This window comes from Oxyura jamaicensis, chromosome 6 (assembly GCF_011077185.1).
Source record: "Oxyura jamaicensis isolate SHBP4307 breed ruddy duck chromosome 6, BPBGC_Ojam_1.0, whole genome shotgun sequence".
NCBI lineage: Eukaryota > Metazoa > Chordata > Aves > Anseriformes > Anatidae > Oxyura > Oxyura jamaicensis.
The window spans coordinates 33388836-33411286 of NC_048898.1; the positions used below are offsets into that span (position 1 = coordinate 33388836).

The 22451-nt window shown below is 38.0% G+C and overlaps 1 protein-coding gene across 2 annotated transcripts in view; it reads left to right on the plus strand.

Annotated features, from left to right (window-relative positions):
* The window catches only part of DOCK1 (dedicator of cytokinesis 1), a 271261-nt gene that overhangs the window by 225229 nt on the left and 23581 nt on the right, over positions 1-22451 (plus strand). For both annotated transcript variants that reach the window (XM_035329518.1, XM_035329519.1), the window contains exons 39-48: positions 1679-1768; positions 4273-4377; positions 7733-7874; positions 8051-8129; positions 8403-8487; positions 10095-10181; positions 13608-13784; positions 14809-14892; positions 19613-19750; positions 22154-22299. In XM_035329518.1, coding sequence (XP_035185409.1) covers positions 1679-1768; positions 4273-4377; positions 7733-7874; positions 8051-8129; positions 8403-8487; positions 10095-10181; positions 13608-13784; positions 14809-14892; positions 19613-19750; positions 22154-22299 — 1133 coding nt within the window. The remainder of the gene's footprint in view (positions 1-1678; positions 1769-4272; positions 4378-7732; positions 7875-8050; positions 8130-8402; positions 8488-10094; positions 10182-13607; positions 13785-14808; positions 14893-19612; positions 19751-22153; positions 22300-22451) is intronic.

Sequence of the window (22451 nt, forward strand, 5' to 3'; positions counted from 1 at the left end):
GGTTTGCAGGACAGGTGCCACCCTTCAAGAACTGGCTCTTTCTCTTCCAGCAAGGAGCAGGGAGGACGAGCAAACAGCTGGGGCCTACTCCACGTCTTGCTTTGTGGCAGCAGCCTTCCTGGTGGAAGACTTGCTGAGTGTTCAGCCTCTCTGGCCTCCAAATTGCCATTTCCTAGGGCAAATATATGTATATACTGTAGCTCCCAGTCTGGGGTTTGTGCCACAAAGTCAGGAGGAGCTGCGGACACCTCAGCCAGCACACAGAAGGCGGTGCTGGCAGCGCTCAGTAGCTGTGCATCTTGTCCATTTGTAGGGGTTTGCTCTTAGTTTTAAAGTCTCAGCATCAATAGAGCTAAGGCATTTTCCTGGAAGTTTTTAAAGCTTCCTGAATTACTAATAAATGCTAATTCCAACTTGCAGGTCAGAAGACAAATAAAATTCACCGGTGTTTATCTGGGGCTTTGAGTGATGGGACGATTCCTTTCATCCGTGTGTTTTTTGGGGGGAGGTTGGGTTTGCAGTGGTTTTGTGGAGGTAAACCATTTCTCCTTGGTGCAGTGAGGTAAAGCAGACAGGACAGATGAAGGACTGTGTCCCCTGTGAAGGTTTCCCCAGCAGTGCCATCTCCCTCCTCTGTCCCCAGCACCTGGCTCCCATCATCGCTGGGAGGTTGTGGGGCTCCATCTGAAACTCTTCCTCCCTGTGCGGCAGATGTCCTTGGGAGCAATGGGAAGGAAACGTTTCAGCCCTTTTGCTCAATCCTCTTTCGTCCTACTGCACTTGGGAGCTGCGGCTGTCTCCATGTTTCACCAGGGCAAGGAACATGTGGCCTGGTGCTGAGAGGAGAATAGGTGATGCGGACAGGGATGTAAATTCAGGCGAAGGGTAATATGGAGCAAATTGATTTATGGCTTGTTCCAACTCTTTTTTTTTTCATTTTTTTTCTTTTTTTTTTTTTTTTTTATAAAGTAAGGTCAGCAGTGCCAGCCAAATTTCAGCAGCAGAGGCAGATTATCAGGTTTGATCTTAGGTATCCTGGTGTGCTAATTCAAGCCTCTTGGGGGGGTTGAGTGGTTCTTTACATTTACAGTAGAAAAAAATAAAAATACACATTTAAAAGCATTCTTGCTGTTGCTCATTAAGATTGTTGGCTTCTGAAGAGCTGAAGGATATTGTTAAATTAGTTTGGGTCAGTTGAGGCGGTTGCTGAATTTCATGGTTGAAGAATAGGGAAGGAAAAGAACCAATGGAAATATGATGAATAATTGTTCAAAGCAATATCTGCAAATTGCCTGTCCTGTCTAATATAGATTATAGATATTAGAGGGAGAGAGAGGTGATTATGAACTATAATCAACCAACAACATTTATCAGAAGCCCGAGGTTCTGGTGGCTTTGTGGGCAGGCCGTGTTTACACATTACTGGGTATCTAGTTGGGCTAGCAGGAATCATTTTATTTCTGAAGTAATAGGAACATTTTACTTGATTTGCATTAAAGAGAGACATATGGGTAATGCTGTCACAGCTATTTGGCACATCTGATGCACAGCGTTTTCGAGCATGTGACACAATGCATTGTGTTGTGTTTTATTAAGATTTATTTTATTCCAATTTCGTTGTTTAACCAAGGTATGTAATTCAGGCTTTTTGTTGTTTTGTGATATTTTTTTTCGACAGATGTGGGAAGAGGCCATTGCCTTGGGTAAAGAACTTGCAGAACAGTATGAAAATGAAATGTTTGATTATGAACAACTCAGCGAACTGCTGGTAGGTTTTTTAAATAACATAGACATATTTTCCAGAAGGTAATTTCTAAGTATTTAAAATAATATTGAAAATCTTTCTTCTCAAATGCCAAGATGGATGCCTGCTCTGGCTTTTTTAGACAAATGTTGATTATCTGGCTGCTACTGGCCTGAAAAAGACTTTAATTATTATTTTTTATCTGAAAGAGAAATGTTGTGGTCATGTTAAGCTGATTTATCTGGAGTATAAAAGGAAATTTGTAATTTAAATATAAATTGGAACATGAAAAAAATTCCTTTCTAGTTCAAGTGTCTTTCCACATTCACGTTCCTTTTTTTAGGTATGAATAATCCACAAGCATTCATGTCTAGAGTCAGTTATTTTTGCCCTGACACTACCCATTCATTATGCCTGCACCATTTTTCTCATGCTCTTCTCCAACAAGATAAATGGCAGCTGTCACTTTCCCTCCTGACTTCTACGCCATTATCACAGGAGTTGGTAGATGTTTCCAGTTAGGTTCAGAAAATTCTTGATTTTCAGATCTTTGATACATTTTTCCTTTGCACTCAGCAGAGTACATTGTCCTTAATATCTTTTAATTGTGTTTTGGTTTTATCCCAGTCTGCCTAAGGTGCTGTTGCACCCTCTCCCTCTGCTGACACCAGCCCTCAGTTTGAGACTGGCTAGGAGCCATCTCCCAGGAGCATCTCCTGGGGACAAAAGAGTGAAGCCAAATACCACTCTTCTTAATTTTATGGTTGCTTCAGTCCTTTACATGTTTTTCACTTTCAAGCAGTCCATCATTCTGTCCTCCAGCTCTCCAGAGCTGAATTTGTTTCCCTTTTTTCTGTGTTTCTGTGTCTTTTTAACTTTTTTAGTGCCAAGCTGATTGTAGTTGTCTGCCTAGCAGATCTGGAGCCTGTTTCCACATTGCTTTTTACTCTAGGGGCTAAAGGCTATAAGTAGAGAGTATTTCTTAGGAAATGTCATGGGCAAGAAGTATCTTTCTCGGCCTGCTGCCTGCGCTGCTGTCTGTGGAGCTGTATCCAACAGAGAATATTCTGCATAATATCAAAGGTAGAGATTGCTCCTGAGCTAGAAATGATTCTCTTGTGTCAGGTACAATCATTCACCAGTAGGTAACTACTCTGAGACCCCCATTTTTAATTCTCTGTTTCCTTCCTGTACGCTTGCGCACAGAAACATGAACAACTTTTGCCACAAAGGTACCCACACTTTACTTTATCATACTTCATTCTTTTTTTTTTTTTGCAGCGGCAGAAGTTTGAATTTACACTTTGTACATTGTAGCTGATGGTCAAAAACACTGAGTTGCATGTCTTTTGCCATTTCTCTCCCAGAGCAGCCATGTCATAGCTTACATCAAGGGACATAATTCCAGGAGAAGCAGTGATATAAACTGGGTATTGTTCATTTTACATATCGAAATGAAGTTTCCCCCCTCTTGTATTAGGGGAAATCCAGAACTCCAGAACTGCCCACTTCTCAGTTTAAACAACTGAAATTATCTGCTATTTTCTTAATGATGTCATCTGTTAGGAATTCATCCCTGGTAAGGGAAAGATGAAAATTCAAGCTGCAGTATGCCTCATGTCTTGCATACCTGATAGGCATTTCTTATTGGTGCTACTGAATAACCTTAGCAAGCAAGTTTTGTGGGTTTGATTTTTTTTTTTTCCACAATAAAAATTAAAAGGGATTTTTTGTTTCCTTCCGTTATTCCTATTGTCTCTTTTGTTCAAGCAATATTAAATATTAGATTCTAAGACAATTCACAAATGACAAAAGAGTTTTGCTACAGCTGAACTGAGAAGTATATGGCAGATCTGGGTCTTTGTAGTCTTCTTGCCATTTACTGTTATCTGTCATATGGGAGCAGTAAAAAACCTCTCTGAAAATCCAAATTCATTCTCTTATGAAAAGTAATAGACTAAAAATAAGTTAATGAACAGATCGTCTAATGCTGCACATTTGTTATTATTTCATCATTTGAGATAAAGAAGGATTCCACTTGGAAAGCAGATGGTGTCTGACATGCATGTGTTTATTCCAAAAGTTCTATTTTTCTTCAATTCTCAACCGTGTGCTTTCCATATGCAAATAAATAGATGTAAATGTGGAAAAGAAATAGTAGAAAAACGTAATGATATGTAACATCTGAAAACTGAGAAGTCAGCACCATCAAGAACTAGCTTTAGCAGTGTGCACTTCACCATTCCAGTGTTTCAACATCAGCAGTGCTGCAGCCACAAATTCAGGTTGCCTTGATGGCCTTCATCAAAATGTCATTATTAGTTGTGGAATAGTGAGGTACAGCAAGATAAGCTTAAAAGCGCTGGGGTCTTGTATCTCAAAATATTAATCTTTATCTGCAAGAAAAAATGGAAGAAAAAGGGGCAGGTGAGACTTTTCATGTCGTTAAGTTAGAGCTATATATAAAAGATTTATAGGCAATTTGCTTAAAGTTTAGGTCATTAACGTTCCTCCTGTTTATTTTGCAGAGAAAGCAAGCCCAGTTCTATGAAAACATTGTGAAAGTGATAAGACCAAAACCAGATTATTTTGCTGTTGGATACTACGGCCAGGGATTTCCGACATTCATAAGAGTAAGTGTCCACCTTTTTCCACAGGCTGTAGCCTGGTTTCTTGCTTTGGAAATTTCACTCTGTTGTGGTGACAGTACCTTAGTGCATGTCGGTGTGTTATTTACAGTCTACCTAACTTCAGTGGCTGTTTTTTAGCTCTAGAAAACAATAATCAGTTCTTCATTCTCAATTTCCAATAGGGAATAGTAGAATTTTAGTAGAGAAGCTTTTTCTTCCAAAATACCCAATAGGTCTTTAGGGGTTGTATCACTGGTGATGAAGACACGTTACCCAATCCATAAACTGGGGTAAAAATCAGCACCACCAGAAGCAGTGACATTTTTGCCTGGCAGGTATTTGTGTACAGCAGAGAAGCCAAATAGATGAGATTGTGTTTTCATGGGCGTGCGTTTTCCAGCATAGTCACAAAATTTGCTATCAAAAGTGTGTGCGTGATACCTTTAAGTGCAGTCTTTTATCATTAATTTTCATTAGCCTTGTCAATTTAAAGCACACGTCACTTAGTTGGTGCTGGTGACTCAAGTCTAATAACATTTTAAGGTTTTTTCCACCGAAGCCAGGATTGTTACGGAGTTGAACTAGCATTTAAATAAGGACGGGGAGTTAACGCATCTGAATTGCATCTCTGTCATGAGTATCTGGGCGCTGGCATTTGCCAGTCCGTGACATGGAAATAACACATTAGCTATTTAGCCGCTCCGCTGCTCATATCTATCTTAAGAGCTCAGGATTTTCAGTTTGGAGTCTGTCTCCAAACCCCTGCGGAATACTTCCAGTAAATTAAGGCGGTTCAAGAAACAGAAGAAAAAGATTACTTATGCTCCAGGGTAGACAGAGAGATGTAGTCTCAGGCCAGGGGCTGGTGGAAGGTTTCCTCCCGAAAATGCGTGTTGAAGAGATGAGTTCCTAATTATAACTGCATGGTTCTACGTCAGCTCACTCCAAAGATGCCATAATAAATACCAGCAGCAAACTCAAGCCTCTGCTGGAGCCTGGCTCACTAGATAAATCCGATGAATGGTGATTAAGCTGGTTTCGTCAGCTTTTATGTGGTCCGCATGGTGTATTAAAGGTGCACGTAAAACACATTTTTATGGTGCATTAAAAGAAAATAAATAAATAATGATTTCATTAAAAAGTTCTCTTAGAGTGGTTCTCCCTCACAGAAATCTTAAGATCAGGTACCCAGACCAAAGCTTTAGAAGTATTCGGGGAAGGAAAAGGCTTTCAAAAATCCCAAGAAGTAAAACATTTGCTTTGAGTAATCAGGTTGTCGTTTGGGTAAAGCCTCCTTTCCCACCGAATACCTAAAGCTCTTGTGAAGAAATAAAATTTTTGAACCATCCCAAGAATCTACAAAAGTATGTGGCTTTTCGTGTGCCCTGGCTCGCTGTAATGCAGGTGTGCTTGTACCATTTGTGCACCCTGCGAAGTGCCACAAGTTATCGGTTCTTTGCAGCTGAACGCAAGCCACCCCAGGCAGTTTCTGCCAGGCTAGGGCTGAACTTTTCAGCATCCGCTGTGTGCAGACCATCAAACAAAACTGGGGGATGAGCTCTGGTGTGTTAGCCCACTGCTTGGTCTCCAGATTACAGCTGGGCAACCTTTGCCAAAGTGACGTTGAGCTCCCAGGAAAGTGGCAGGCTCAGCAGCACCCAGAGCTGTCCTGGAGCGTCTGCAGTGCGTCTGCAAGCTGACACAGCCATATGTCAGTGACAGACGCACGTGCATGATGCGAGCTGCTCTGGGTCTTGTAACAAAAGGCTGATGCTAAAGAGATGTGATGTGGAAAAAACAAGAATTATGGTGTTGCTAGTACTTGTAATGTACGTCTAGCATCTTTCATCAAGTATCAGGCAATAAAAATGTTTGTGGTACATTAAGTAAGAAAAACGTTAATGAGAAATTTTTAAAATGTTTATTAATCTCTTAGGTTTTGCCAGACAAAAAGCATTCGTTACCTGGTAAGAAGGAGTCTCTGTTAAGATTGACAGACCTGTTTCTACAGAAAATGATTGAATCAATACTTAATGATGCTCCTCTAGGGAAGGCTCTCAGCAACAGGCGTCTCCAGAATGATGAGTGTACAATAAAGTCAGGAATACCTTTGCAGAGGGGCTTGTGGCTGTGGGGGAAATTTGGTGTGCCCCAGGCAACACCCAGCGACTTGGGGCACATTTCAGCGGCGTGGCCGTGGGCTGGTTTGTGTCAGCCCCCAGCTCAACGATACGTGTACGTGTGCAGCGAGCAGAGCGTGATTTTCCAGTCAAAGCACCACGTTAAACTCCACGGTCACAGGGATGCAATGCGGAGTAGTGTTACGCTGCTGTATTAATACTGAGCTGCTTTTTCTCTTCACAACCGAGCCATCGGTTTGTAAGTGCAAGAAAACACTTAGCATGCTTCACAAAAGGCTTGCGAATTGGTCAGTGTGATAAACGAGCAATAAAACGCTGAAAATTTGCATATTAAGAGCCTTGCTGACCGAGACAATTCAAAATACAGGCTTGTTCTTCTATTGTGATTTTCCCCGTGAATTACCGGTGTATATACACTTCTCTAGACATAGAGAGTATGCTTTGATCTACTGTGAGGTTCAAAAGGCAGCGGTGCAGAACGAAGCCCTATTGGACAACTGTAAATTATTCTGGCTCTCTTTTTTGTTGATTCAGTACATAAATGGAATGCACAAAGGATATCTGAATTTTCTTCATTGTTAAAAGAAATACTGTGTATATTTAATACTTTTAAAGTTACTCTTTGTGCAGACACTTCTACAACGGCAGAAATCTAATAGATTAATGTGAAGTCTAGGTTGCCGTGGCATTTTTAAAAGAGGCTTTTGGATCTTGCTACTAAAATGGCATTATTTTGTGTTTATACTTTCCTCTGCTACTCTTGTTTGCTTGCATCAATGTCTTGTAATAAATGTTTACCTATAAAAAGCCTAAATCTGTAGTTTACTTCCATCCAGCATTAACTGTGGAAGATGGATGAGAGGAATTACAGAGGGAGATCTTGGATTTGATGGACGTAATTTGTCTTGATACATTTTCAGAGGGCACTTACTTTATAGGTCCTTGCAATCACGTCTTTAGGCCCCACTGAATTCTGCATGGTTTATACAGAAACCTAAAAGCAAGGATCTGCTTAAGGGTCTCAGTACTGAATTGAAGTTAAGGAAAGATGTCTGTGCTTTATTGAACTGGTGTAAAATAGTTGTAAACTCTTGATTATATCCTAATGTTAGGAACGTTAATATCTCACTGACCATTGCTCGAGTCAACGCTTCTGAGATCCCAGTAACGAACTGGGAACACTGGTCTAAGGATCTCATCTCTTGATTTGTTTCCAGAACAAAGTCTTCATTTACCGGGGAAAGGAGTACGAACGCCGTGAAGACTTCGAAGCAAGGTTATTAACTCAGTTTCCAAATGCAGAAAAAATGAAAACAACATCTCCACCAGGCGACGACATTAAAAACTCCTCCGGCCAGTGTATCCTTGGGTTGTGCAGCAGCTCCTGCAGATGGACTATCTGCGGGCAGTGTGAGCAGCCGGCTGTTGCTCTGTTGGTGTAACATGTTAATGTTGTTCTTTTACCCGTGTTCCCGTTGAAATGCCTGTTGTGCATAATGGAAATTCTCGTTTCAGTTCTTAACCCCTGAATTCAGATATCCAGTGCTTTACTGTAAAGCCAAAGCTTGATTTGCCATCTAAATTTCACAAACCGGTGTCAGAACAAATCGTGAGGTGAGTTTTGGTCATCTTCCCAAGGTTATCAGTCTCATTTGTAACACTTAAACTAGTTCTACCTGTTGTGTTATGGACATGTACATAGCCGAGGAGTGTGGTAAGTGGGAGGACATTTCATGGTTATTCTTAATATTAACATAGATTCTGTCTAACCCACTGGAAAACAGTGATTCCATGCGTTATACTTACACATAAGCTTTTTTCTAGTAGTGTTTAGCAGCAATTCCTAAACAGATAGCATTTGGTTTTGATTGTGCTTTTCCTCTTCAGCTTCTATAGGGTGAATGAAGTCCAGCGGTTTGAGTATTCACGGCCTGTTCGAAAAGGAGAGAAAAACCCAGACAATGAATTTGCGGTAAAAAAAAAATTACCTACTTTGGGGATTTTGCTTGTTTATTTCCATCCATTTTGATCATTCAAACTGTTCATTATGTTTTGGTTATTTTAATATATGTTCTAGGCTTAAATGTGATTATTTATCATAGAAGTTAAATTAAAAAAAATCATGTTCTATTTTAAACCAATAGAAATAATAGGCAGAGCTGTATTAAGTTTGTTAAAAACTATTCTGAGACAGAAGTCCAGAATTGTTACACCTGAAAAGATAGATGTCTCTTGCCAAAACTTGGCTTGTTCTGAAGATGCTAGTCAGGCATCTTCTAAAAACGATCTTTTTGCAGCCATGCATTTTTTTACAAAACCGTGTTTTCCATCTAATGGTCAATAAAACTCCCTTTGAGCACAGCTTGTGTTCATCAAGACGTTTAGAACAGGCTACATCAATTTGATTGCCCCTTTTTTATAGACACCAATTTATTCGCAGTTCTAGCAGATGCAGTTAATAACAAAGTAGTAGTAGCAGCAGTTAAGAAATGATACATTAATTTATTATTTTAAGCAAAGAATGCCATTTTCTGGAAGTAACAGGCTCTAATCTAATTTCTGTGCTACTAAATGCTGAGTATTTGGTTCCCTACAACTAAGACTGAACATTCGCTCAGAGACTCCTTCAATGTCTCTAGCCTCTTTTGCTGGCTGCTTTATCAAAAATTGGTAATTTCATCACCTGTGTGGGTTTAGCTAAGTAGTAAGTAAGAAACCCTCCTTTTCTAAAAAGATGATGCTAGACCAGAGTGCCACAGCTTACAATACATTTTGAGTAGTCATCAAAATTCAAGTGTATCAATCTCACTCTGAAAGCTCCTCTTCTGTTAATGGAAGATGGAATAAACAATTCCATTTTTAAAAAGCCTCACATGTACTGATATGTTTGGCATCAGTTAAGAACCAAATGTGCACATGTGAAGGGAGACAGGTTAAATCAAACATCCTTAATTTTAAACCAGCGAGGAGATGTTACAGCAAAGCCATTGAAGGTTACAGCTTGGTTGGATGAAGTCACAGGACTGCAAATTCAGGTTGGGACCTACAGGACCAGAAGGGACCTTGGGAGGGCCTGGGTCCAACCCTGCCCCATGCAGGGCCAGCTCTGGATCAGCCCCAGCAGCTCGGAGCTTTACGCCAGTGGCTCTTGAAACCTCCCAGGACAGGGAGTGCACAGCCTTTCTGGGGAACCTGTCCCTCTGCTCCACTGTCCTCCTGGGCAAGAGCTTTGCTTGCCCAACATGATGTGGTTTTATGGAGGATGGTCCTCAAATGCCTTGGAAGGTATGCAGGAAAAATGACGGTATGGTCAGGTAGATGTTTAATATAATGTTCTCCTTTTGTTAAGACAGCAGGGCTTTTTTTTCTGCTAAACCCATGTATCAGTGTCACAGTGCCAAAGCAACCACAAATTTGAGTCAGTGCTATTCCATCGTCTCCCCCAGCAGACTCCATCTGAAATTTTCCTCTGGCTTCATAATGTCTGTCAGATGGCAGTTCCTTTGCCTGATGATGTTGTAAGGCTTTCTTTAGATAACAGCTATCAGTCTGATAGTGTGGTTTGTGTTATATTTGCAGAATATGTGGATTGAGAGGACCATCTATGTGACAGCATACAAATTACCGGGGATTCTGAGGTGGTTTGAAGTCAAATCAGTTTTCATGGTAAGATCAATTTGGCTTTACTGAGATTACATAAAAGAATGGGGCTCTTATACAGCCAGGGAGAATTTATATTTCTGTATGACCGTGCTTCTGTGAACAAGTAATCAATGTGACTGTATCTGACATGCTAAGACAAGGGGAACTTGCTTGCTGAGGATGCTGATTATTGGCTAAGGGTGACTGAAGTAATACTTTTCCACTCCTGATACAAGAAAACACATGCTGAACCTTCCCGACCTTAAGGGCAAAGTTGCTAAAGTACTTGAAGTACTTTTGTAAAGCATTCCAGCTTTCAGCAGGTGAGCCATAAAAGCCTGTGGCTTCAGCCATGTGCCTAAATGAAGAGGGAAAGGAGGTGCTGTAGGAGAACTCTACTACATGGAAATGAAACTAATTTGAATTTTGGAAATGAGAATTCTGGCATTTTGTTTGTAATTTATTCAAAATATACCATAAGTTGAATGCACTGTGTGTGTCTGCATTTCTTCTGTACTTATCATTCACAATTAAAGATTGTTTTTGTTCGTTTCCATAGTTAGCTAAAATATACCCTAGCAACCCCACAAAGTAACTCAAAAATAGGCATTTCTCTGCTCCACCATTTAGACTGTTTAGATAAGACGTATCCATTAAGTGCCTTAAAGATTAAATTATTCTTACGCAGCTGTAATTTTTAAGTAGCAATAAAAACATTGTTACTGCAGTTTTTAATTCTCTCTTGTGAAGCGTATTTTTAAAGGAAAAGAACAATTTGCATATGATTAATTAAAACCTTTTTCATTGCTCCATTGAGGTTATGTTGGACAGTTGTATTTAGATGAACAGAAGTAATGCAGAAAATTACTATGGTATCTATAGTAACAGAATATGAATGTGATGTTTGACAGTAATAGGCAACTGAGTAAAACACATTGAATTTTTAATGAATTTTGTATTTTCAGTATAATCCTGATAGAGAAGATTGTGTTTATCTTCGTCATTGCAAAAAGTGTTGTTTATAAAAGCCGGCAAATCTGATGAAAGTCTCTTTTCCTTACAAGTTAAGAGCACAGCCTAACAGGCTGCTTTATGTAAGCAATTTGTATACGTGCACCTTTAACGCCGTGCTTGTCATCGAAATGCGCATAAATCCTGAGAGAGTGCTTTCCATAAGCTTTTCGTAAGTAAGGATGATGTTAGTCACATAGTTGGAAAATGATACCAGAATGGAACTTAATAATATGTGGGAAGACAGCGAAGGATAACTTTTGACCCAGCTCTGGCGTAGTTTCTACAAAATTGGTATTGACTTTCTTCAGGATTCCTGTCAGCTAAAATGCTAGAAGCGTGATCACTAAGTTCACATGCCTGTAATGCTAAATTTTGATTAGGGATACAAATATTATTGATGTTTAAGTAAGCGCAATGAATTTAAGTAGCTTTGCGCATTCATCTTTTATTGATGGAACTAGAATATCTTTAAAGGAAGAGGGGAGGTCATATCAGTGGTAAGAGTGAATTGAGTAATCTAATAAATACAGTGCATTGTTACATAAACAATAGGAACATACATCATTTCCTTTAATCTATTTGTTGATGTTATTGTTGTTTTTCAGTGATTTCTGAGAACTTGTACTTAAACCTTTCCCATGTGTTCATTATCTCTCAGTGAATTCATTGTACGCGTTCATTATTCTCTATCTGATGTGGTTTAGCTGGACACAAATAGTTGCAGGGAAAAAAATTGCTGAGGCCAGCCACTGAATTAGAAACTGGATTTTGAGTATATTGAGTGAGTTTTAAAAAGCACAAGCATTAATCTCTATTTTTTTATGTTTAATTTTTAATAGGTTCCAACACACCAGTATTGTTTTTTTCTTTGCCATAAATAGATGGTGTAGTGTCCAGAAAGCTTAGAAGAAAGCTCACAGTTTACAAGAATAGATGTGTTTAATAGCTTTCAACAGGGTCCAAAGTACAGTAGCATGTAATAGTAGGGTGGGAACTGCAACTCTGCTTTTTAGTAGAGGGGAGGATTAATAAGAACAGGAAGAGAAAGGAGACTGAGAAAGAGAGCCATGATTGCTGATGCAGAGAAGTTTAAAAAGTGTCAGTCTGCTCAGTGAGTGCTAATTTCTGTACATATTCAAGAGCTTTAAAAGCAACAGTTCATCAACAAATTATACAGTTATAATCCCATTAATAAAAATGGCAGAATCCTAAATTCAGCGAATGATATTCACAACGGTTCTTGCAGAATGAAATGTTGAATACGGTCATTTTCCCTGTCAAAATTTCACTTGTAGCAAGTTCAGCTCCGAAAGGTGGTCAGCTTGTGAGCATCTCAGCCTGGTCTGGTCTGCAGCACAGCAGAAGCATTCAGCTTGGTACCTGCTTTCCAGAATAATTCACCAGGCAGACTTTTTAAAATGCTAATTAAAACACCCTTGTAATCAGATGGCAGGTGTAAGAGTAACAACTAAAGAGATTTGATTATAAGTGGTTCTCAGAAACATGGTAAGCAACTGATAGCCAGGTAGAAGTGCTTCTTTGTTTACGTAGCATTTATGTAAATTAGTCTGTAATCAAATATACACTTGCTTTTTCCTTGTAGGCCTCAATTAACCTTCCTTTTCTATTCCTGCCACATAATTTTTTTAAATATAAGTAGACTATGACTTAAGGCTTCCAGTAAGGAATGTCTACGTTGTGGGTTGCTTGCTAATTAGTTCTTTTTTGCTCATTCACTAAATCTGTCTATTTTAGCAACATTTTAATTTTTTTAATACTTTTTTTTTCAGTATGAGCAACTGTCAGTCTGAAAGGCAGAGTATCTGATCATAAATAGTAGTTGGAGGCAGTCAATTTCTAACTTCAGTTATCCAAGTTTGGAAGAAGAAAATGGGACCTCATGGGAAAAAAAGCACAGTAGATAGCCTAGAAGCCATCTCTTCAAAATATTAAACTCCATTTCCTTGGACATATACCAAAATAATCACTGCAAAAATATCTTCTAGATTTTTGAGCTTCTTAGGATTACATTTTCCATCAGAAAATCCACATTAAGTTATCATTTCTTTCTTTCTGTTACATTAAGCTGGATTCTTCTTTGTACTGCTAAAACTCACCGATCCATAATCTGTAATGTTCTCTGTAATCCTCCGAAAAACTCACATGATTCTTGTCAGAGCCTTGCTAAATGTTTTGCTCTGTTGTGCTTCTGAGATGTAACATGTACCGCAATAGTGAAATGCATTTAACTTTCTCTACAGGTACTGATTAATTTAAGTGTCTGAAACCACCCTGTCTGTTAATTATTGGTTAAAATACCTTTGGTTCTGAAATACATGAAATGTTTTTAAACGTGGTGGTTTGGTGGACAGCCAGTTCCACGGCAGGTTAAGAACTCTGCTCCTTAATTAAAGCATCCTTTTGTTTTTATTTTAGGTTGAAATTAGTCCACTGGAAAATGCAATAGAAACCATGCAACTAACAAATGATAAGATCAATAATATGGTTCAACAGCATTTAAATGATCCAAATCTACCCATTAACCCTCTCTCTATGCTACTTAATGGCATTGTGGATCCTGCAGTCATGGGAGGTTTCACAAACTATGAGAAGGTAACATAAAAATTAACTGTCCTGCAGTAATTCACCTCTTGCAACCTCTGAACATCTTCTTCGATGCCGCAGAACGTGTGTATGTGTTTGTATAAGCACTATGTGAGCGTTCCCTAATGCATGCTCTGTAGAACGTTGCTTAAAACTTACCTTGTTATGTACTGTTGATATTTGTGGATAAATTTTTGCCTTTTCAAATTAGAAATAAAAGATTATGTGCTTAGCAGCAAGAGTACTTAACATAGGGATGTGGTAAGCAATTGCTTGCTAGAATTACAAACTGAGATTGATGACATTTCCAATGTGTGCTCTCATGCGCTTGGACGCGGACCCAAAGCAGGAATTTCTGAGTGAACTTCAGTGACCAAATAGCTGATTGCAATTTTCTCCTTTGCTTTCAAATGCATGAGTTTTTTAAGGATTAATCAAGTGCTAGAGACTTTCTGAGACAACAGTCAGTTGCAATATTTCTAAATAATCTTAACTGCATGTTACAACATTAGCTTTTAAAGTTATATGCAAGAAGAAAACACTGGAAAACTATAAACGCTGTATCTTTTGTTCATGTTTGAATATTAATCATATTAAACTAGCCTACAGAAGCGACATGAATTTTCTAAAATAAATCGTGAAGGTACATGCTGACTGACAAGTCATTGGATGAGGCCATTTCTGTCCTTCAGTAACTGTCATGCAGTTCATCTACCAAAATTTCTTACGTCCTGGGAGCTGCTAAAAAGACACTCAGAGATGTGCCAAGCAGAAGTCCTTTGTGATACTGCACACAAAATTTGGTCTTGACCACCATGTGCTCGTCTACCCCTTTACTGGTTGTAAAGGATTGATGTAGTCATCTTAAACATCATTAAATTATGTATCTTCTCTTAGATGTGTTTGTAGCTATTACTGCCGTTTTCCAGAACTTTGGGGTTGATTCATTTATCTTTGCTGTAGGCAATCCTTCCAAGGTAGTCTACGTTGGTTCATTTTCTGAAATAACTGCTCATTTTTCTCTCTTGACTAGGCTTTTTTTACTGAAAAATATATGCACGAGCATCCAGAAGATCATGACAAGATTGAAAAGCTGAAGGATCTGATAGCTTGGCAGGTAAAAATTTTGAGTCTGGTTGGCCATAGAAAGGCAGTTTTGTGTCGCTTTTGAGAAAATTCACTTTTTTTTTTTTTTTTTTTTTTTATTACAGCAGTACAGTGTAAAGATCACGTGTTACTCAAAAGAGAAAACATTTTATAATAATGTTGGTTAGTATATTGGCAATTTAGTTTTGAGTTTTAACTTTCTAAGGCTGATTTTTTAACGTATTCTCAAACATTCAGGTGAAACAATGCAGAATCTTCCTACTTACATGCTTTGAGAGAGTATTTCTTCACGTATTCACTTCTTCCTTCAAACAATATATTTTCCATTTGTATATATACGTATAGCACCTTTTAGTACACAATGTTAAGTGTGAAAGTCACAAAACGTAAATGCAAAATATTTAACAAATTCATCTAGGCCTTGCTAAACCTTTGCTTCATTTGCTGTATAACTTAACATGCCACAAAAATATTCATGATTCATAAATGCCACATTATGTGGTGAAATCACCTGCTATTTTTATGACATATTAGAACAGAAATCATTTAAATGTCAGATTACACAGATAATATTTCCAGAACGGTCAACAGAACCCAGATTTCCAGTCCAGTGCCTTAAACAAAGCAGGAACCCTCTTGCATAAAGAAATGCGCTTTCATATACCAAAGAATATTTTGCAGGACAAACAGGAAACAACTCCAATTTTGTTCCAAAGTCCTATGGTGGACATTTTCCACAGGTCTCAAGATAATTTTGTGATAACTAAAAAAATACCAATATGACTGGAAATGTTTTTCCCATAGAAGAACAAAGTGCATCATTGCCTTTTTATATTCAATTTTATTTTTATAATAAAAGGAATAATTTACATTTCTATAGAACTCAATTTTAGAGGTAGCAGAATCAAAGATACAGAATTAAAAAAAAAAAAAAATCCCCTGAAGGCCATAAAACTATCACTGAATAAAAACTCTTTTGGTTTGAAAATATATTTATTTATTTACTTACTTACTTACTTACTTATTTTCCTGTGAGCTTTTACAGAAGATTAGATTTTAGGAGCTTTAAGCTCTATAGTGGAAAATAATTTGATCCCAGAAGACTGACTTCATGTCAGCTCTCTGCTTTTGCCTCTGATAGAGCTACTTCAAATGAATTACAGACACACTTTTCCTCAGCACAGATTCACTTTGGTGATGTGTGTCTTAAAATAGTATTAGTATTTTAAAATACGTATTGCAGATAATCACATTATATTTTAATTATTCAGTGGTTTTAAGTTCATAATTTCCCATCAGTGTTATAATTCCAAAGAAAATAAGAACCAGAAAGATAAAGGGATCAAAATAGACTTTTTTTATTATTATTATTATTTGAAAATTCTTTTCACTGAAAGGTGTAGCCATTTCAGAGTGGAAATCAGTGATTATAAATTAGCATAGTCTTTTTGTGTATATCTAGTTTATTCTAAGACTTAAGCATTTTCTAAAATAATTTCAGTTTTCAGAACACATCATAACTTGACGGGAGCAGGGTGGAGAGCTCATGCAATGAGAGAGAGTTGTTATGGAAACTTTCCAAACTAAGGCAGTGGTTTGAATTCATCAATGACTTGACAGTGATTGAAAGCAAAAATGAGTTTTCATTTTTCAATAATGTGGTTCTTGGTATTTTGTAATCACACAGAGATTTTCTTTATGCTCTATAAATCAATCTGGATATATGAAATCGTCTGACAGTTGTATTATCAGCTGACTATTTAAATTATTTTTTTCTATTCCCTTACCTCACCTTTGTCTCAGTCGTGCTTTGGAATTCATGTTCTTCAGGACACTGTCCTTTTATAATTCCCATGAATTATTTAATTAAAATTATTTTTTGTTTCTTTCCATTGTTTTTTTCATACAAATATTACTAGTAAAGCAAAGTCCATTTTTGCCTTAGTTCTTTTTCACATAGAAAAATTAGTTTCCATGTAACTATATCATTTCAAGCTTATCTTTTTATTTTAACATGAAGATAATGAAATGAATCATTGATGATGTTAATCACTCACTGTTTAGCTAATGTATTTACAGCATACAAAAACTAAAAAGTCACATAAAAATCTTAGGTTACTTCTACATAGCTAAAAGAATTGTAGCACATGGAAGGTAAGCTTTATAGTCATATATTACGACATCATTATTACAAAAGATTTTATATTAAGCTGTTTAATAATTCAAATTTATGTACCCTTTTTGTAGTTTTTGGCCAAGCAGATCAAGGTATTGAAGGGAAAAGGAAGGGAAAAAAATCAGGGAATACTATTAAGTTGCAAAGTAACTTTATAAAATTTTAGAATCAACAAAAAATGAAGGTTGATGTGATAAATGCCGTCTTGAGCTGGTTTCCTTTCTCATTCAGCTCATTCTTTTCTAGTTCAGTTTCTTGCTGTTACCTTTACTTTCTCCCTTCCCTCCCCAAAGCTGAGGGCACTCTGTAGGATGTTTTGAAATAAAGCTGTAAGCAAACGCATCGATTGCTCCAAAGCCAAATGAATCAGCAGGACAAGGAAGGTGGCAAAGTCTGCAGCTGTCTCTGCATCAGAGGTTCAAATAGGTTTAAAATTCAGTGGCTCATAACCAAATTTCCTGATGTCAGTGTCTGGAAAGGAGAAGCAGAAAGAATTTTGAGGTTAACAGAAAAAAAATTGTTTCACTAAATGAGCAACGAGGCCAGGAGCCGCCGGCCTTCAGGTGCCCGTTGTGCCAGCCCAGCCACGCCGTGGCCTGCAGGCCCAGCCACGAGCCCTCCTTTCATCTTGCTTCTCCGAGGGGCAGAAGCTCACAGTGGGTCGCTGGAGCCCAGCCTCCTCTGCACCCCTCCTGTCTGCTAATTACCTCCGAGCAAGAAAGAGTAATTAAGGCAAACACCTTCACTGCCTTCACATTCACTTCTTGTCATCACTCTAATGAGGTTCGTGACGCTGCTGCCTCCACTTCATCTTCTCTGTGAATTCGGTATCATATGTCACGAGTGCATTTTGTGAACTGCTTTGTTGTGAAGAGAAAAGTCAGATCTCGCCAGTTTTCTCATGTGCAGCAAGTTAAAGCCATGCACCCAGGTCTGCTGCCACATGGTCCGTCAGGGAGCTCCCCGCAGAGCTAACCCTGCCACTTGCCAGCCTGCGTGTCTCAGCCTCTGCTTAGCACCTGCACTCAAAGGCAGCACCTACATTATTTTTATTTTTTTTTCCATGACTGGGACATTTCTCTAAATAAATAAATACATTTCTTTTACTTCATATCCCTTGATTTTCTGAAAATTGGAGATGCCCGCTCCCTAGGACAGGCTCATTAGTGCGTTTTGTGCTTTTAAAAATTAGCTCAGAGCTGGAGCTTCAGACCCCACATGTACTTCATGTGGCTATTTGATTTTTTAAAAAAGAATCTATTTAAAAAGTCAGCAGGTTCTTTTAAATAAATGAGCCAAGTGACCACTTACCCCTTCAAAGCAAGAGGGTCAGAATGCGGCCTGGTAATTACAAACATTGTGAAGTTCATTTACTTATTCAGAGCAGAGAAGTTTTCCAATTTATTGCTTAATATTTGTAGAGTGCAAATCCACATGACTATAAATAAAATTGACTATAGCAAAAATGTTGTCTTGGCTATCTTTTAGGAAAAGAAACCATGTCAATTTAAATAGCGCCCAAACCCAAAATCATCGTGATAAGATTTCTTCAGTTTGTTCATCTGTAGTTCATCTGTGTATTTATTATTCTCCTTACTAATAAAGCTGCTTGTTCTGATTGCTGCCTAGTCTTATTAGAAAAATCTGTTTTTAATCAGTATTATGATTTAATTATGAATTATTAAGAAGAAGCCTCTTAGCTTGATTGCTGCAGAGAATATCTAAGTCAGAATCAGAGCACAGTGTGGGCTGAAAAGGACCTGGAAGAGGAAATATTTTTCCTAATACAAAATTCTAATGGTATATCTGGATTGCTGTGGGAATGAAAATGTCTCTCTTAAAACATTTTAAAAGGTCAGCTACACCTCCACACTATGAACTAATTATATAATCCTGTGTTGGCATGGATATTTTGTGACAGAAGCCTTGCAAATAGATGATTATTTTCAGTTACAAAAGAGAGCTAATTTCATTATTTTGTTCTCAAAGAAAATAAAATATTTTTTCCTAAGGAGAAATCTAGCTTTCAGCAGTTAAAGCATTGTATTTTATTAATAAATATTGCTCTGCAATATATACATGTCCAAGGATGTAGCTCATTTGCAGTTAGAGATAGTATTTACTAAAGAAAACATATAGATATTTCCTCCTTCAAGGTTTTATTCTCCTGAAACTGGTAAAGGACTGATTTTAATAACCCAGTGTGAGAGTCGTCATTCATCAGTTTGCCATTTTAAAGTACATGAGGGCTTGTGAACGTAACATAATAGGAATATTTGTGCTGCCAGATAAATTCAGCTGTGCCTCCAGTGCATGATAGCAGGGCAGAACTATGGGTATATTAATTTCAAAGGATGGTGGGTAACAGTCCAGGAAATAATGTAAAACATTTTTAGATCCTTTTTTACTATGTTGTGCTTCATGTAAAATGGCCTTTATTATTGCTGTTATTCCATGAGATCTTTCACTCCTGCTACATACATAGCAATCTTGCCCTCATCTTTAGCTGGGAGAGGACTCAGCACACTAAGGGTGACGTGTTTGTGCTTTGCAGATCCCGTTCCTGGCAGAGGGCATCCGCATTCATGGGGAGAAGGTGACAGAAGCACTGAGGCCATTCCATGAGCGGATGGAGGCTTGCTTCAGGCAGCTAAAAGAAAAAGTAGAAAAGCAGTACGGTGTCCGAGCTGTGGTGAGTTGTCTTTCAACTTCATGCTTCAAACAGTTTTGGAGTTTCTGTGAATTACAGGCAATTTTGTTTTTCTCTGTTTTAATTCTCACTGATTAAAAAAGCGATGGTGATGCGGGATTGCCTGGTTGTTCTCTGGTCATCACTTGAAACCATCAAATCATTAAATACGTAAATGTTTGATATCATTAAAGATGCTATAGGAGATGTTCAGAAAGCCTTGGTACTTTCATTTGCCAGCATGGGAACAATTTCTAAATAGCCTGTTCCTTGAAAATCCAGGTAATTTTCTGGATTCTTGCAGAAAAATTCTCAGTATTCTATTTTAAGGAATTCCTCTTTAAAAAGTAAATCTCTACCTGAGATGATACGGCATGATAATTCCAGAGCCAAATGTTGCCTTCCTGTTGATGTAGTTCCTTTCCAGGACTTATGTCAGGGTCATACAGGTCTACAGTGATGTGCAGCCTGAATCTTGGATTTTCACACACCCTGGCACCACCCGAAATGTAGGCTGCTGCTACTTAGTGATTAAGCTGCTACTTAATGAGATTTAGGAGCCCTGGAGTTGATGCTTTTGTCATTCCAGCAAGTGATTTTCAGTTTTTTCTTCATCTTTAAGTCACAGACAAGAATTTGATGTTTTTTTCCAACGCATTGGTGTTTTCCTTTTGAATGTTAGCCATAGGGGAAGAAGGCCAAAAGCCTGCAAACTGCTTCTCGGTTGATAATATAATTGATAATTTTGTCAAAAGCCACACAAATTGCATAATACTGTGCAAATCAGTTTTAAAGAAGCAAATGGCTAGAGTTGCTCCAACGCTGAATATGCAGAACTGGCATCCTAACAGTGCATTGCAGACTGCTGGGTTAGTTTTATCTTTATCTACTGGTAGTACTGACAAAGATGTTGTCAAAGTGCTATAATTCATAGGTTTATTTGTGAAATTGCAATAGTTTGTGAAACTTGCATATGCAGTATTTATCTTCTCACTTGTTACTGCTCTGGAATACAAAGGATGTTCGTGTATTTACCAGAAAATAGGCTCATATATCCTCTAACGCAGTGGAAGCCAGCATATCGTGTGCCAAGGTACTTGCAGGCTGCCTGCAGTCTGATAACAAGGCATATGGTGAAAGAGCTTCAACTTTCTGCTCAGCCTCAGTGGGATTTACTGCATCCTTGGCTATGGAAGTGGCCGGGAAGATGCTGCAGCAGACAGGGCAGCAAAGTGAGCCCAGTGCCACTGGTCCTCTCTGAGGACCCAAAACCTCGGTGGAATAGTATATGCCAGTGAAGTATCCTGTTGAATTTAATGTCAGGCCTTCCTTCAGAGATTAGTTTTCTCTTTTTTTTTTTTTTTTTTTTTTTTTTTTTTCTATAGCAATGACTTTTTTTTAATGGAAACGATGAGATCTTATGTGGAACTTGCCAGTCTTTATAGTATCCTTCTAAGTGCTCTTCCATTTATAGTCCTTCAAATCCCATCTTGCTAATATACTAAGGTAGAGAAAAGATCAAATAATAATTTATTCCCAAGGAAAACAGAAATAATTGACATTAATGATACTTGCATGTCAGTCACTTCAAAAATACACATTTACATCATCAGGGAGATGACTGGAAAGTCATACACAGGTGGTGTTATCTTTCTCATTTCCTTCCACCCACCAGTAAGAATTGTCAGGATTGATGGAATTTTATTGCTTCTGTCTTCCTCGTACAGTGCCAATTTACCAGTAGTTGACAGGGTGGAAAATCTACCTGTAATTAAACAGCATGAGATTTTTATTTGTTGACTGAAAGAGTTCAATTATTTTATGCATATATCAGTTATTAATGACTAACAAAGCTTGTATAAATATTCTGAACTCTGAAATTGTCTGCATCAAAAAAAATCTTTCATATATTTTCTTCTTACCCTAGATGTCACTCTGTAAATTGGCTCTCTTGACGTAAAGCTGCTCTTACGGGTGTGTTTTTTTGTTTTGTTTTGTTTTTTTTAAAAAACACCTCCATTTCATTTAAATATACTGACATGGCAGATCCTCCAATTGCAGAGATGGGTTAAAAAAAAAATATGATGTTTGTAAAAAGCTCCTTTTTAAAGCCCAGCTGTAAAAAAAAAACAACACGTAAATTCCATCGAAGCAAATGAATATCAGAATATGTTTAAAATTCTACATGCACTTTTAAATAAGAACCTAAATATTTCCTCTGATTCCTTTAAATTGAGCTTATTTGGAATTGGTTTCTTTGTTGTTGAACAAATGTGTAATTAAATAATATAACATTCCACTTGGAGAAAAAAAATACTGAACTTTCTGCATTACTTTTGGTAGCGAGATGTCAGCTATACTGTGATTTAAGAAGTAAGATCTTTTGTTATGATTCTTTCATTGTAGCTTTCAAGTCTGGATGACAGACGAGGCAGTCGCCCAAGGTCCATGGTGAGATCGTTCACGATGCCGTCATCTTCAAGACCCCTCTCTGTTGCCTCGGTGTCTTCTATCTCCTCAGACAGCACGCCTTCTCGACCTGGCTCAGATGGGTGCGTAAGGAGTAGTCATTTGGGGCTTATGTTTGTAAAGCAAGAGCTCAGGTTTTTAGGATTGTCATCACCCCACCAGGCAGACCAAATACTGACACACACACAAAAAAATTTTTAACCAAAATAAATGTAATGCTGTTCTTGGTGCTGTT